General features: G+C 64.5%; 1 protein-coding gene across 1 annotated transcript in view; it reads right to left on the reverse strand.

Annotated features, from left to right (window-relative positions):
- TRIM71 (tripartite motif containing 71) overlaps nt 1–463 on the reverse strand; it is a 54,333-nt gene extending 53,870 nt beyond the window's left edge. The window contains 1 exon segment of the mRNA XM_041466677.1: nt 1–463. This exon segment is cut by the window's left edge and continues 78 nt beyond it. Within this exon segment, the coding sequence (XP_041322611.1) occupies nt 1–463 (463 nt within the window).
- Between the last annotated feature and the right edge of the window lie 1,139 nt (nt 464–1,602).

Here is a 1,602-nt window from a genome sequence, read left to right on the forward strand (position 1 = left end):
GCGGGCGGCCGTGGTGCCGGTTGTTGCCGCCGCCGCCCGAGCCCGCGGCGGGGCCGGCCCCGGCGGCGCGGCCGTTCTTCTGCTCGTCGGCGGCGGCCGCCACGACGACGACGTCCAGCAGGTTGCTGAGGAGGAAGTTGGAGGAGGGCAGCGCGTCCATGCCCGAGGGCTCCGAGATCACCACCTTCTGGTCGCAGATGGGGCAGCGCAGCTTGAGCGCGTCCCCCGCGCCGGGGTGCCGCTGCGCCTCCAGGCACTGGCGGCAGAAGGCGTGCAGGCAGGGCAGGACGTGGAGCCGCCGCGGCGGGCCCCCGCAGGAGGAGCCGCCGCCGCCCCCGGAGGAGCTGGAGGTCTGCGAGGAGGACGAGGAGGTGGAGGAGTTGGACGAGAGGGGAGCCGGCGAGCCGCACATCTCCTTGCACAGCGGGCAGATCTGGAAGTCGGACTCGGGAAACGAAGCCATTTGCGATGGGCCTGACTCCCCGATGGGGGGGCAAAAGCGTGTCTCTCCTCCCTCAAAAAAAAAAAAAAAAAAAAAAAAAAAAAGCGTGGGCGGAAAAGCAGAGGCGCGGGGAGAAGGTAGTTCTGCAAGCAGCTTACGAGCAAGCTGGCATCGATCAGTCGTTTTGCCAAGTGGGATCGATGGGCCGGTTTTGCAAATACGGTGTCATCGATCCGGCGGTCTGCAGGGAGCTGGGTCCTCTCCTCGTACTTCGCTGCTGCCGGGATGGCTGCTGCGGGGAGGGGGTAGTATTTTTGGTATCAAGGTGTAGCTGTCCCGTTCTCCCTCAGTAAATGGATCCTCTCGTCCCTCTCATGTACTTAACCCCCGATCCCCCGTTGCATTAGACAAATTGTATTGATTCCCCGATCGGTCAATACCTCACACAGTCTTCTCATCTCCCCCTCGGGTCAGCAGTTTGACAACGTGGTTTGGTTACTTGTCCTCTTCCTCAACGGAAAGTGCATGGGCGCCGACCGCCCGATCCCCGCCGCATCCAGCGAGGACCGAACTCTGTCCGCCGGGGCTTGGCTCCGGTTCCCACGGCCGCAGAACCGGGTCGGAGCGGCAGTGCAAGTCCCTCTCGGCCGGGCGGCTGGGGGGCAGCAGGGGCTTAACTCAAGTTTCGCTCTTTCTTCTTGGGGCGTTGGGTTTTTTCCTCTTTTCCTTTAAACCTGTGCTTGTCGGGGGGGAAGGGGAAATTTCGTTTCAGTTCCCCCCTCCACTTTTGCAATCCAGAGCAGCTCTAGGAGAGAGAGAGGCACTGAAACACAGTGGCCAGGCAGACTTCTCCGGCTCCAGTCTTCCCCCGCCGACGCCTGCTCCACCACCGCATGACTGGGGGGTGGGGATGGAGGGCGGCGTTGGTGCCCACCCCACCGGCAGAGACTCACGCTGGCGGGACGCGGAGGAGGAGATGGGAAGAATAAAAGGGCTCCGAGGACGGCCAAGAAGGGCAGTCCCCTCTCTCGCCTCTCGAGTCCCGGCTCCCGCCGGACGCCTTCCTTTACGCGGGGCTTCCCGCGGAGGGCAGCGCCGAGCCCGCAGCAGCCCCGGCACACGCGGTACCCGGCGGCTGCTGCCGGCCGCTCAGTGCCGCG

This window comes from Pyrgilauda ruficollis, unplaced genomic scaffold (genome assembly GCF_017590135.1).
Source record: "Pyrgilauda ruficollis isolate IOZ18807 unplaced genomic scaffold, ASM1759013v1 scaffold2, whole genome shotgun sequence".
NCBI classification, from domain to species: Eukaryota; Metazoa; Chordata; class Aves; order Passeriformes; family Passeridae; genus Pyrgilauda; species Pyrgilauda ruficollis.